Below are 13341 nucleotides of genomic sequence, written 5' to 3'. Positions count from 1 at the left end.
CGTAATACAAATACTGTGTGGATGTGAATGGTACCATTTTTCGTTTATACTTCCTAGCACAAAGCTTATCAAGCAATGTCCCGCCCCACCACAAGCATAAAGGGGATTTCTGCACAAAGTTCAGGTCAGGCTCAGCAAGTATACCTTAGGAATGGTAAAAGAAAGGAGAAAACTGCTAATTCCACTGCAAGAGAAATGGTAAAGCTCCTTAAAATAACATTTTAATTAATTATCTTTTTAATAACAGCACTTTCCTCTGTCACTTTAGTTTTAATACAGATGCCCCTCCATAGTACAGCATTTACAGACAAGTACAACAAGTTAAACATCGAGATATTTATTTTGCGTACAAATATTTACAGGATAATAGAATACTTAAAAAATTAAGTATTCAAATCTTGACATCAGAAAAAGCTTCGTGATTTTACCTTATAAAAACATATTGCCTTTACTGTGCTCAAATTTAGAATTCAGATCCCTGGATTTTCTTATCAGAGCTTTCTTCTGTGCTTCATCGAATCGATTGACTTTGAGATCCTGCTCTCGGTCAAAGGGTCTTCTCTCCTGAGGTTTGTTCTTTTCTTCAGGTGCTTTGCTCTTCAGCTTTTTCTGATGCATGTCCATGAGAGACTCTGATCTCTTTGACTCCTGTACAAGTGGGAAGAAAGAAGAGGGGAAAAAAGTGCTACCAAATATTAATGGTGTGCTGAAAATCCAAATGGAGAGATTGGCCAGAAATTAGAAAGAAAGAAAGAAGAAAAGAAACCTTATGAACTGGAACACACAGGTATAAATTTAACATGCACTGTGTGGAAAGCACATATACTCTCATCCATGCAAAGTAAAATGCACATAATTCACTGTCACTGATGTTAAAAATACCCATAATGTTCTTGAATCTCCACAAGATAAATGCAAAAGAAACATGTAAGATGCTCTGCCATGAGCAGCAGAAAGAGTGACAACAAACCAAGAGAAAGATCCTAAAACAGATGCCCTGTTTCTTGTACACTTTCTCTAAATATCTGGTTTTGGAACACACTATCTGTATTCAGAAGGTTCATTTCCCTTCGCCCTCTACTTCCTCACACCCAGTAATAATTCATATATGACATAAGAAAGGATTCTTATGGAAAACACAAGATGGACAGTACTCACCCATGGTGTAAATGCATCAGTGCTGACAGAACGGCACCAGAAAATATATGTGGTACCAGCACTAGCTAACTAACACTAGGAAACTAAGAACTAAAGCTTTTGTTTTAGGAAAGCGTCTTTGATCAAAATCAATGGAGTAAGAAAAAGGAAAGAGCAATAAAAACCCTTCTTATAAAACAAACCAACACAAACAGAATAGAGCTCATTAAAAAAAAAACAAAACACCCAAACCAAACCCCAGTGCAAGAAACGCTGCTTTTAAATGACATATATTCTGCAGTTTTTAGAAAGACCTCCATTAATCTTACAAACAGTGAAGGCATTTCTGTGTTTTATCCTGCAGTGGTACAGGATAAAAGTCAAGGTTTGACATAGAAGTTGCTCTACTATCAATGTTATGACAGAGGAGATGATTTTAGAATATCCCTGGTAGGCACGGACCCTTAAGGTTCATTGAGTCAAAGACAGTAAGCTAACAGTTCTGGATTTGCAAGCCTGTAAGTCAAGAGAAACATGTGATTTAATGAACCACAAATAAATTATTAAATGTGCCAGATAAACTCCAATCTTGTAATATAAGCCACGGCTGCCATTCTCAAGTTAATTATACTCTCAAGAGACACGACTGCCTTCCTAAAGACTTCAGGCCATAAATCAGGGAAGAAAAGGAAAGAGCAGCTGTAAGGCAGGCAAGCCTCCATATCTTCTAGTGGACAGGGCTGGCAGCCAGACAAGTGAATCTGACATGGAGATCAAGTTTTCAGTAATCAGCATCTGCCTGTGAAAATTAATTGCTTCTGTACAGGTTGAGAAAAACTTCACATAATAATGCTGTTATAATGAGGCAGCGAGGCAGCTGATTATAGCATTTATCTGCCCATGAAGCTTCTTTTGGGTTAATGTGTATTTTGTCCTACAAGCTAAACTCTTTATTATTTTCTTTTTCTTCTTGGGATACTGTGAAGTAAGCTAATATTTGAATCAAGCACCGACCAAGTCCAGATCCAAGGATAATGTAAGTAAAATACAGCCTTACACTGGGACAATACACACAAAATGCTGCTTTGTCCCATTGTTTGCAGCAGCTTAAGGACACAATCCTGCTCTTGTTGAAATCAATGGCAAATGTTCTAATGACTTAAACAGTAGGTCTGGGGCCAAAAGGGGAAGAATATAGAGGTATCACCATGGAAACCAGCAGTACCAGCAATGAGAACAAAAAAAAAAGTGAAGAATTGAAGAAAATGCACAAAGGGAAGTATTATGCTATTGCACTTACATTATATGAAGTCACCTGCTCAACAAGTCTCTTGTCTCTCCCAGATAATACAATTTCTTCATTATCTTTACTGGTTGACTTCTTTGCCTCTTCCCTTTCCTGATGAGTGGAAACAAATCACACACTACAGTTATCAGAATGTCTGAAGTATAAAGAAGAGAAATCTATATTTACTTTAATTAAATCTGAAGGGCAGAGGCCACCCGATATTTTTGCTCAGCTTGACAGAAGAAGAAAGTGGACATACTAATTGGAAATTCAATGAGCTGACACAGAGTAACTGACTACTGCGGACAAGAGAGGGAGCAAATGAATAACAAAATGGTTATTTCCTCTGTTTTATCTTTAAGACTCAATTAATAAGTTTTGGTAACTGAGAGTAAAAAAAAAACGAGAAGATATTTTCAATTGAGGAGCTCAGATTTGTTTTCACAAAATACCAACAACACATTTGAAAGCTACCTGTATATATATGAGGGGAGTATGTGTGTGTATATGCATATATTAAAACATTACAAAGATGTGAACATTTATTCATATCTATATGAATAGGAATACATTATTCACACACATACGCATATGTACATAACAATCCTGTATATTTTATATATAAAAATACACGTGTGAGTGAATAAATGCTCACCTTGGCTTTTCTCTCTCTGTCAGCTGGGGTATCTGTCCACACAGACCTATCACCTGATTTGTCTTCAGCTCTTCTCTTGAATGTCCTTGGGCCAAATCCAAAGCTTTTCAGCTCAGGTGGAAGTTCTGTCATCCACGATTCCCTTGTAAGTTGCTTGGGTTCACCCTTTACAAAAGAACGTAGGTGAAAAAAAAAACACAAGCAGGCAACCAAAACATACCACCTGAATCTCGGAGCTTCCAACAGAAATCATCATTCTTTTTCCTTCGTATTAACAACTGCAACCACTTTAGCATCACAAGCTGAACTGTGGATGACAGTGTCTTTGCAAACCCAAAGAAAAACACAAGCACGAGCCAGCAGCAAAACATCAGAAGTGAAATAATCCCACTTACGCTGTCTCCAGAGGTAAGTTTCTCCTTCATTCTCTGAGCTCTGCGTTCAAATTCTTGAGTCACATCAGACTCCACTGGTCCTTTTGCGGGCATCGGGCCTATAATGTTGTCTTCTTCCTCACTACTATCTGTTGCCTTCCAAAAATAAAACATTTATCTCAGTTGTACTGTTAAGACCTTGAAGGAACACTTCAGTTTTATAGGATTGGAATGATTTTATCTAAGAGAGCCCAATGAACCTGTCTATCCAATAACAAAACCTTAGTTAACAAATCTGTATGAGACCTCCTCAAGCATGTGAATATGGATACTTAGCTTGTTTCCCAAGATCTCACTTCTTGTGAGACAAAAACACTGGTAAACACAGTAGCAATACACAGCGGTGTACTGCTACTTCATGCTGCCCTGCATGCAGCCCTCTGTAGTCCTCTGGGACTGCAGAGCAGTGCAGGAGGCAAGCTGGCAGGTAGCAAGAGACACAGCAGTGTATAGCCATGGACTACAAGATGCAAGAAGAGGATCATCAAATTTAAATGGCTGTGTGACTGGTAGCATCAAATAGAGAAAGGCAGAGGATGCTGAGAAATAACAGGTCATTTATAAACACAATTAAAGTAGGTAACACTGATTCCTCTTATAATTGTGCCCCAAAGTATTTACACAGTCAAATTGTCACTAATGACCACTGCAGTATTGCTTTAGGGAATGAGGGGACTGCATTCACTCTTTTACTTATTTTCTAAATAAGGAGCTGGTGGAGAAAAAGAATAACTACCTTGAGAAACCAAGTTAATATAACAACGCCCTCATCTTGTGTACAGATTAAAAATACATGCAAAAATATACAGCTTTCATAATAAGTTGTATTACAAAGTGGCTGAGGATGAAAGACACTCCATGCTGGGCTTTAACTGAGGGAGCATGCCTCATTTCCTTCCTCATGTCTTACGTCCAATTCGCTCCATTACCATCTGCCTCAAACTAGATGCAATTTAAAACAACTGCCCCCATGTTTGGAGAGGAAAGTGATATAAAGTGAAGAGTCAGCAGGGAATAAACTGTCTGTAAAGGTGTATTGAAATAAAAAATAGCAAAACAAGATTAGAACAACAACAAAAATTTACTCATCATTTACGAAGGTTAAAAAAAGATGAAAAATGCAACAATAAAATCAACTAATTTCTACCTGACAAGCTGATGCTAGAAGATCTGTTCAGGAGAAAGAACAGTGTAAGATGTACGAACAGACCAGTTTTGACATCCCTGCCTCACGAGATCTGTCATTATGGTAAATTGCTTAATCGTTATTTGCAGTCATAGGATGATGTGTATCTAAAAAATGTCAGACAATCATTCTTCATGATAGACTGTGACAACTGGCACTGTAGGAGGTTGGAGAATGACATACATTGCAAATACTAATGGAAAAGTGAAGCTTCAAAGCAGCTGTTGGCTCATTCCTTCCTCACATGTCCTGTAGTGTCTGGGGAGTTAAATTTAAAGAAAACACAAGTATTCTAGAAAAATAAAAAGCAGAATAACAGTGGAGATGAGTTAATTTTCACAAGAAATTAGTATTTACTTTACTAGAGCACGAGAGCAATTGAATCACCCAAACACTGGTACCCAGTGCCATTCTGGATGTCTGAGAGCATCCTATTCAAGAAGGTTGTGAGTTTCTTTGGGATAAATGTATTTAGCATCTCCACTCGTAAGCACCTTAAGGAGCTGAAGGTATAGGAAATATTCAGCCCTTCCCTCTTGCCCCCACATAAACCAGCAAAAGAATAAAACCTTAAATTATAGGCAAACATTTTCATTCTAGAGGGCCTTATTGTTTTCAGTAATTTTCACTCAGAGGGTGGTGACGCACTGGAACAGGTTGCCCAAGGAGGCTGTGGATGCCCCATACCTGGAGGCATTCAAGGCCAGGCTGGATGTGGCTCTGGGCAGCCTGGTCTGCTGGTTAGTGACCCAGCACACAGCAGGGGGGTTGAAACCAAATGGTCATTGTGGTCCTTTTCAACTCAGTCCATTCTATCATTCTATGATCTGAACTTTGCTATAATGTTCACTGGTGAAGGACACATTACACTAGAATTAAGAATGGTAAAGCATCAGGGAGAATTACTGTGACTAAAATTTAGGATGCCTACAGCACTTGTATTCAGTGCACCATCAGTCTAACAGTAAAATCACAACAACCCAGACCAACACGCTTCTTTTTTAGGCTCACATCTTGTTATGTTTCAGTATTTGATGCAGACACCTTCTGGTCTAAAATTAAACTGTCATGCAGAAAAGTATGTCTGGTAGAGTTCTTCTGGCTCCTGCTTGTTTAAGCATTTTGGATAGCTTGTACTCAAACAAAAGACTCCTGATCTCACCAACCTGTGTGAATTGTGATGAAGCAGATGGTCCTATTGAAGATCTGTTACTCGCAGTGTCCTGTGCAGATTTCCTAAAGCCAGGCGGTAACGCAGGACCTATGATGGGCCTTGAATGGAGAAGAAACAATTTTATTACTGTTCTTTTTACTTGGAAAGAAGGATAAAATAAGGAACCAACATGGACAGTACATTAAATAGACATCCTACCTCATGCTGAAGAAAAAACAAAGAGATTCATTTAAAAATTAAAACAAAGTGGAGTTCTGTAATTCTTCTTCCTTTGGATGGCAAGTATACCTCCTACGTGTGCAATACAGGAATGTGTATAAGAACAGTCTGACTCTGTTTTCCACAAGGACCTCTGCAGACAGCTGCAATGCAAGATAACTGGAAATGTCATGGCATGCAGTCATGGAAATCCACTCTTCTTCCTAAGCTTCTTTCATAGATTCAAAAGCAATGAAAGGTGGGAGGCCGTGTATATGTATACAAATATAAACTACCTCTTCTCTAGCAACAAAGCTGGTTTTGCCTATCCTTGTCTCACGCTATGGTTTCGCTGCTCTTTAAAACATGAAAATAAGAGCAGTGTGCTGATTCAAGCTTGTTTTCCCTTGGAGGAAGAAGAGAGGAGAAGAAAGGTTTTGTAATCCTCTGTAACTTGGCCGATTTGTTTTTTGAAACTCAGCAAGAAGTACGATAATTCAATTGTCTCCAGGAACACACAAAGGTGAGAATTTATTCTCAGTGGTGAAAACAGTTCAAAGTATACTACAAACTGTGCCTGCAGTGTTAAAAAGACCTCAGTAGACAAGCTCCTCTTTTAATAATCACCACCGTATTCCTCAGGGCTAATAAAAACGCAAACAATTATCACCTGAAGAAATATCCCAGTGAAGTATCCTCCCAGTCTATCGGGCAGAGACTTGATTTATTATGACCTCCGGTCTCAGAGGTTTTCAGCAATCAAAAGTAACGCAACATGAATCGAATTATTCTAATTACCATCTACTAACTCAAGTATAATCTAATCAGCACAGCCCTGCTGTAGTGATGTTATTATCGGGTTTGAGGAGGGGAAATAAAAAGCAGAAAATCCTGCCAGAAAGGCAGCCACAGCCAGCCAGCCACAAGCAATAAATGTGAGCTCGGGACATGGCAAGGGCACTGGCGAGGATTTCATAGCCAGGCAAGAGGTCTGGGTTGAATCTGAAGTTCCATCCCCACCTAGCTGCTGTAAAGAAGAAACAGGTTTTATTATTCACTCTCACTTTCTGACTGCTTGCTTGTTAAGACCGGGTTTTAGGATCCTGGTATAAAGAGACTGAAGTTAAACCCATGCAGATGCAGGCAAATTAATCTTTTATTTTGGTACGCAGTTAACTTTATTTTGTGGGGAAAGGGAGATAAACTGTAAAGATTTCTACTAAAATCATAAAATCATAGAATTACCCAGGGTGGAAAAGACCTTGAAGATCATCAAGTCCAACTGCAGCCTAACCATAGTACCCTAACTCTAACAACCCTCTGCTAAATCATATCCCTGAGCACTACATCCAAATGGCTCTTAAACACATCCAGGGATGGCGATTCAACTACCTCCCTGGGGAGCCTATTCCAGTACCTAACTACCCTTTCTGTAAGGAAGTGTTTCCTGATATCCAACCTAAACTTGCCCTGGCGCAACTTGAGGCCATTTCCCCTCACCCTGTCACTTGTCACCAGTGTGAAGAGACCTGCCCTGCTCTCACTGTAAGCACCTTTCAGGTATTGGAAGAGAGTAATAAGGTCTCCCCTAAGCCTTCTTTTCCCCAGACTAAACAGCCCCATCTTCCTCAGCCTCTCCTCATAGGGTTGATTCTCCAAGCCCTTCACGAGCTTCGTTGCCCTATATACAGAAACCTCTCTGCTGTGGGCTGTATCACCGCTACTTGTGAAAAAGAGCAGATCTCAAATTGTCTTCCTTGCTTCTGGTCACAGCTCAAAGGCTCTTCCAAGGAATAGACAAATGGTTCCCAATTTGTGCCTCCCACGCTGCCTGTTTCTCTGCTTTTTTCCACATGAATAACCCTGTTGCTCGGGTCTTTTCCTCAGCCGCACAGAGCTGACATGAGCCCTGACAGCTTCCTGGATGGCCAAACACACTCTGAGCAGTGAGGCAGATCTAATTCTAACTCTTCAATGCATTTTTTTCTCCTGTCAGTAACTCCGGTACTTATCTACACTGATCCAGAAGGAAAATACTAACTTACCAAGAATTTCACTTAATAATACAACATTTCATATATGGCAAAGAACTTTTGTGCTGTTGGGTTTCGAGTCCTTGCTAAAGCCAGCAGGAAGATGGGCATGTCAGTGTTCTCCTGAAGTTTAACTTAAAAAGAAGAAAACATTAAGATAACTTTTGCTTTTTATCTAGATGTATGGATTCTTCTGGAAGCTTTACAAGTACTGTACCTCTGTCTAACACTGATAAGCAGCAATATCTTTTCTGAAGTTGAAGGAAATCTGCTCATATATGACTTTTTTTTTTAAGCTGAAATGATTCAAACAAATTTTAAAGAGCTGCAACTTCCCACACAGGCTGCTCTTAATTATGAATATTTGTTTTGACAAGTCTGGAAAAGATACAATGGAATAAAAGCTTTTCTAAAAGAATGAGTAAGTCACACGGAGCTAAGAAACAGTATATCTATATATTGAAACAAGTACCCTTGTATTTGCTTCAGTTATTCAGGTCTGAGTTGGCAGCTGGAAATCCACTCACGCCAAGGGACAATGCAGGGGGAGACAGCAGCGATGTGTCTATACCCTGCATAGCTCATGCTCCTCCGTGTGTCAGCACAAGCAGACAGCCAGGTGTATGGGGGTGGAAGACAGACAAGGCTCGTCCTACACATCGCACCTTGCCCACCTATTCATGGAAATGGGCTGGTGCCAACAGCTCTGCTCAAACTGCGTGTGAGGAGCTGGTGTGTGATGAGCTAGGACAAAGGAGCTAGGAAGAGCACTCTACCCTCTGAATTCCCACCCCTGGAGGCATTCAAGGCCAGGATGGATGTGGCTCTGGGCAGCCTGGTCTGGTGGTTGGTGACCCTGCACATAGCAGGGGGGTTGAAACCAAATGATCATTGTGGTCCTTTTCAACCCAGGGCATTCAATGGTTCTATGAATTAAATGCTTTACTAGAAATCACATTCCTTTTTAGTAGCTACCTACAGTTTATAACACAAGAACACAGTCTGCATGTGTGAAAGGTAAGACAGAGAGTAGTGTCTCTTGCTGCTTTGAAACGAGCCCGCTGAGCATGACACCTTGTAATCACATGTGAGTCTGTCAATTACAGCAAAGTATGGCCAAAAAAGACACGAAAAGGTTACTTCCAACTAACTGTAGGTCGATACATTCCGGTTTCCTGAACTGCTGCCAAGCACCATAAAAATGTTTCCAAACTGAAGAAAATTCAATTGTGAAAATTGCTTGCAGACAGCACAGTGTGCACAGCTTGAGAACAAACTGAGTCACCCCTCTAGCGCTGAACACCCATACCTGACAGGTAGCTATTGATTTATATTATATATCAGCTCTCTATTGCTCTGAGGAAGATAACAGTGATCAAGGGTCTCTAATGGTACCTTTCATCAGCAAATGCCTCCTTGGAAGTGCTGATTTCAGTAGGGGCTATTTCAAATGATAGAAGGAAGCGCATAGATTGATGCAAAACTAGGAGGCTGTGAGACACGGTTCTGCATGGACAATCCATAAACAGTTTTCTTTTTTAGGTATTTTGTAATTACCTGCAATCAAACAGAAAGCCTCCTGAAAGAGGCTATAAGTAATAGAGCCTGGAGAAGAGGAGGCTCAGGGGAGACCTTACAGCTCTCTATAACTTCCTGAAGGGAGGTTGTAGTGAGCTGGGGGTTGGCCTTTTCTCTCGTGTAATCAGTGATAGAACTAGAGGGAATGGTTTTAAGCTGCGCCAGGGGAGATTCAGGCTGGACATTAGGAAGTATTACTTCTCGGAAAGGGTGGTCAGGAATTGGAATGCACTGCCCAGGGAGGTGGTGGAGTCACCAACCATGGGAGTGTTCAAGAAACGTTTGGATGTGGTGTTGAGGAATATGATTTAGATCGAAAGTATTGGTAATGGTTGGGCTAGATGATCTTGTAGGTCTTTTCCAACCTTGATAACTCTGTGATTCTGTGAATGCTTATTTGGTTAGACATGACAACCTGCTTTCTAGAACCTACACCATTCAGATACATTTCTACCTAGAGAAGGGTAAAAAATAATCCTTGGTGCATCAGCAAGCAGCAGTTGCAATCATCTGCACTGTTTTACAGCACGCAAGAGCTAACTGCCCTACTCCCTCCCAGCCCAAGAATGAGCCACACAAGTAGGGGTCCTTAGAGCATCAATTAGTTTTTCCTGCACTGATCCAAGAGCAATGATAGGAAGCGGAAGAAACGCAACATTTAAAGTATAAATCAGACAATCCACGTCTTTTCTTTTTCTCTCCAGTTTTCCAAACCAGCAGGGCTGTGTGTTCTGTTACAAGAGAATGCTGCTCTCGTTCTCAACAACGTGGAGGAAGCGATTCTAATCTAATGAAATGAGCAACTGAATTGTTCTTTAACACAATGTTGTACCTAAAATAATTATCTTTTAAGAAAAGAAGCCTGAATACAATTCTGTTTTAACTACCTCTCTGGGGAATCATCCTCTTTTTTAAAGCCAGGAGGAAGAGCGGGCCCAAAAAAGCCATCGTCGTCGTCATCGTTTTCCTGAATTCTTTTTGGCTTCCTGCAAAGATAAAGATTTCAAGTTAATAATTACCTTGACGTGCAGAGCAATTATCTTCATTTAAAGAAAAAAAAAAAAGGAAAAAATAAAACATGAAATAATGATTTCAGACAGTCCTGTGGACTAAATAGATCGCTGTTACCAGGGAAACAGTGCAAAAGGAGCTGAAATAATTGGAAGCAATTAAAAATTTGCTTTGCTTCGAAAATGGTTTGACATTTAAGCAAGAAAAAAAAACCAAACCCACCCAATAAAAACATCAGGAGTGTTTTTACGGGAGAAAGAAGAGTAATAGGATGTTTAAATGATATTTCTAGTTACAAAGTAGTTTTGAATTCAGCACAGTTCTATCTGTATTTCTATGCAGCTGTCTGCGTTTTGACTGGTTTTCACAGTTTAGTTCAACCGAACTGAAAAGCTGTTGTGTAAGACAACAGGAGAAAAGTAAGTAATATTTACCCTAACACTCAAAGACAGAACAACATTCTTCAAGTCTCTTACACGAGGCCAAATAGAAACACCGAGATCTCAGCACAGCAATATGAGTGATTAACCAGACAGAAAGGGGAGATGTGCAAGATTCTGATATTTACTGAATGACTTTTCTTCTAGTTGGTTTAACCGAATACATAAATTCGTATCCATTTGGAATAGGCTCCCCAGGGAGGTGGTTGAATCACCATCCCTGGATGTGTTTAAGAGCCGTTTGGATGTGGTGCTCAGGGATATGATTTAGTGAAGGGTTGTTAGAGTTAGGGTACTATGGTTAGGCTGCAGTTAGACTTGATGATCTTCAAGGTCTTTTCCAACCTGGGTAATCCTATGATTCTATGACAAATAGTTCTTATGATCAAATGAGACAGTGTGCTAGAAATGGGGTCAAATGCATGTACCAAAGAACGGATTATAAGAAGTCCCTCCTTGGCAAATCAAGGGATGTATTGCTTAGATTACAAAACAAAACTCATACACAAAAATACACAGATCAAATTTCCCTCAAATGCTTAATTCTACCCTGAGGAGTCAGACAGGTGAGTTGACCTTTCTTGACCTCAACAACTGAGAGTCAGATTAGATATTAGGAGATACTTTACTCAAGGGGTTGTAAGCCACTGGAACAGCTGTGGGTGCCCCATCCCTGCAGGTGCCCAAGCCAGGTTGGATGGGGCCCAGGGCAGCCTGAGCTGCTGGGTGGCACTGCCCATGACAGGGGTTGGAAGTGAACAGGCTTTGAGGTCCCTTCCAACCCAACCATTCTGTGATTCTGTGGTTCTAGTCACCAAGTTTTAAGCAGAGTTTATCTTTTTGTTCCTGTAACACTGTTTCTCACATTATTTACAGCCACACTTCAGTTACAATTTCTGTAACAACATAAAGATACAACCTGAGAACAGACTCACTTGGGTTGTGAACCTCCTTCTGAATCCTCTCCAGAATCTCCACCTGTATCCCTAGGCAGGGGAGGAGATTCAGAGTCGTCCTCGCTGTCAGGAGCTTCTGAGCTGCTGCTGCTTCTATAGTCTGGGGGCAACGCTGGTCCTGCAACTGAGCATCCAGAGACATAGGGGATATTTATTAAACATTTAATAGAATCATAGAACCATAGAATGGCCTGGGTTGAAAAGGACCGCAGTGATCATAGAGTTTCAACCCCCTGCTATATGCAGGGTCGCCAACCAGCAGACCAGGCTGCCCAGAGCCACATCCAGCCTGGCCTTGAATGCCTCCAGGGATGGGGCATCCACAACCTCCTTGGGCAACCTGTTCCAGTGCGTCACCACCCTCTGTGTGAAAAACTTCCTCCTAACTTCTAACCTAACCCTCCCCTGTCTCAGTTTAAAGCCATCACCCAGACTTGATACAGGATCCATCCTCACAGTGCAGCTCTGCTTCGTCCTTCTGGTCACAGAATCACAGAATGACCCGGGTTGGAAGGGACCTCAAGGATCATGTAGTTCCAACCCCCCTGCCTGGCAGGGCCACCAAACATACACATTTACTAGATCAGGTTGCCCAGGGCCCCGTCCAACCTGGTCTTGAACACCTCCAAGGACGGGGCATCCACAACCTCCCTGGGCAGCCTGTTCCAGGGCCTAACCACTCTCCTAGTGAAGAACTTCCCCCTAACATCCAACCTAAATCTTCCCTCTTTTAACTTAAAACCATTTCCCCGTGTCCTGCTATTGTCAGCCCTTTCCAAGAGTTTACTCCCCTCCTGGGTGTAGGTTCCCTTCAGGTATTGAAAGGCTGCAATGAGGTCACCCCACAACCTTCTCTTCTCCAGGCTGAACAAGCCCAACTCCCTCAGCCTGTCCTCATAGGGGAGGTGCTCCAGCCCCCTGATCATCTTCGTGGCCCTCCTCTGGACCCTTTCCAAAATCTCTATGTCTTTCTTGTACTGAGGGCTCCACATCTGGACACAGTACTCCAGATGGGGAAAGTACTATGGCAGTACAGCACTGCCACACCTCAGCACTGTCACACCTCAGCCCGTCCCCACTCATCCCGTTCCCGCCCCCTTCCCTCAGCGCTGAGCTCACCCTGGCCCAGCTCCTCATCCGGGTCCTGTTCCGCGCAGCGCGGGAAGCCGGGCGGCAGCGCGGGGCCGATCATTTCGCGCGCCATGTTGGGGGGCGGGGCCGAGCCGGTGACGTCAGAGATGCGCCGGCTTA

General features: G+C 41.7%; 1 protein-coding gene across 3 annotated transcripts; it reads right to left on the bottom strand.

Annotated features, from left to right (window-relative positions):
* Nucleotides 1–321: 321 nt before the first annotated feature.
* Nucleotides 322–13315, bottom strand: GPALPP1 (GPALPP motifs containing 1). 3 transcript variants are annotated; one of them, XM_085536117.1, is made up of 8 exons: nucleotides 13210–13315; nucleotides 12054–12214; nucleotides 10571–10669; nucleotides 5867–5972; nucleotides 3476–3610; nucleotides 3081–3245; nucleotides 2438–2536; nucleotides 322–648 (listed from the first exon to the last, which is right to left on the bottom strand). In XM_085536117.1, the coding sequence occupies exons 1-8, from the start codon at nucleotides 13225–13227 to the stop codon at nucleotides 430–432; spliced, it is 1002 nt and encodes a 333-aa protein (XP_085392243.1). In that variant the 5' UTR covers nucleotides 13228–13315; the 3' UTR covers nucleotides 322–429. The 3 variants fall into 3 exon arrangements, with proteins under 3 accessions (XP_085392243.1, XP_015707238.2, XP_085392244.1); XM_015851752.3 differs by having other exon boundaries at nucleotides 12070–12214; XM_085536118.1 differs by lacking the exon at nucleotides 12054–12214.
* Nucleotides 13316–13341: the final 26 nt, after the last annotated feature.

The sequence above is a fragment of the Coturnix japonica genome, chromosome 1, assembly GCF_054131305.1.
Source record: "Coturnix japonica strain WE chromosome 1, WE-NBRP24, whole genome shotgun sequence".
In the NCBI taxonomy this organism is placed as follows: domain Eukaryota; kingdom Metazoa; phylum Chordata; class Aves; order Galliformes; family Phasianidae; genus Coturnix; species Coturnix japonica.
Note: the sequence above shows the minus strand (reverse complement) of the source record. Positions and strands in the feature narration are given on the sequence as shown.

Coding starts and splice junctions, on each gene's coding strand:
- GPALPP1 (XM_015851752.3), bottom strand. CDS start 13,294: ATGGCGCGCGAAATGATCGGCCCCGCGCTGCCGCCCGGCTTCCCGCGC. Junction 10,670..12,069: donor GAAGGAGGTTCACAACCCAA/GTGAGTCTGTTC, acceptor TTATCTTTGCAG/GAAGCCAAAAAGAATTCAGG. Junction 649..2,437: donor AGCAGGTGACTTCATATAAT/GTAAGTGCAATA, acceptor CCACTTGTACAG/GAGTCAAAGAGATCAGAGTC.